Source organism: Bison bison, unplaced genomic scaffold (assembly GCF_000754665.1).
Source record: "Bison bison bison isolate TAMUID 2011002044 unplaced genomic scaffold, Bison_UMD1.0 scf7180017864266, whole genome shotgun sequence".
NCBI classification, from domain to species: domain Eukaryota; kingdom Metazoa; phylum Chordata; class Mammalia; order Artiodactyla; family Bovidae; genus Bison; species Bison bison.
In genome coordinates, this window is record NW_011494838.1 from 890,127 (window position 1) to 890,773 (window position 647).

General features: G+C 68.8%; 1 protein-coding gene across 1 annotated transcript in view; it reads left to right on the forward strand.

Annotated features, from left to right (window-relative positions):
• Positions 1-647, forward strand: part of TPO (thyroid peroxidase) — a 35,878-nt gene that overhangs the window by 22,206 nt on the left and 13,025 nt on the right. Inside the window, exon 12 of the mRNA XM_010848439.1 lies at positions 3-195. Coding sequence (XP_010846741.1) covers positions 3-195 — 193 coding nt within the window. The remainder of the gene's footprint in view (positions 1-2; positions 196-647) is intronic.

Here is a 647-nt window from a genome sequence, read left to right on the forward strand (position 1 = left end):
GACCCGGGCCGACCTGGGTGCGGCCACCGCCAACGGGAGCATGGCCGACAGAATCCTGGACCTGTACGGGCATCCCGACAACATCGACGTGTGGCTGGGCGGCCTGGCGGAGAGCTTCCTCCCAGGGGCGAGGACTGGTCCGCTGTTCGCCTGCCTCGTGGGAAAGCAGATGAAGGCCCTGAGGGATGGCGACCGGTAGGGGCCCCAATCAGCTCCCTCTGAGGGGCTAGGGTGGGTGGTGCAGAGGGCTCTCCTCAAAAGGTGGGGTTTCATGTGACGGGGAGAGGGGAGCTCTCTGGGGCTTAGGTCCACTCTGGGCTCTGATGGCTATGCAGCGTCTGGAGAGGAAGGGAGCCTGTCTGCAGCACTGGAATTGCCCTGCGATCCGTCCATCGGGCCGGAGGAGGGCCCTGGGGAAGGGCCTGCAGGGTAGGCCCTCCTGAAGCTGGAGCCCCTCCTGAGGCTGCAGGCCCTCCTGAGGCCGGAGCCCCTCCAGAGGCTGGAGCCCCCTCCAGAGGCTGGAGCCCCCTCCTGAGGCTAGAGCCCCTCCTGAGGCCGGAGCCCCTTCTGAGGCTGAAGCCTCTCCTGAGGCTGCAGGCCCTCCTGAGGCCGGAGCCCCTCCTGAGGCAGGGCCCCCCCCCCCCCCC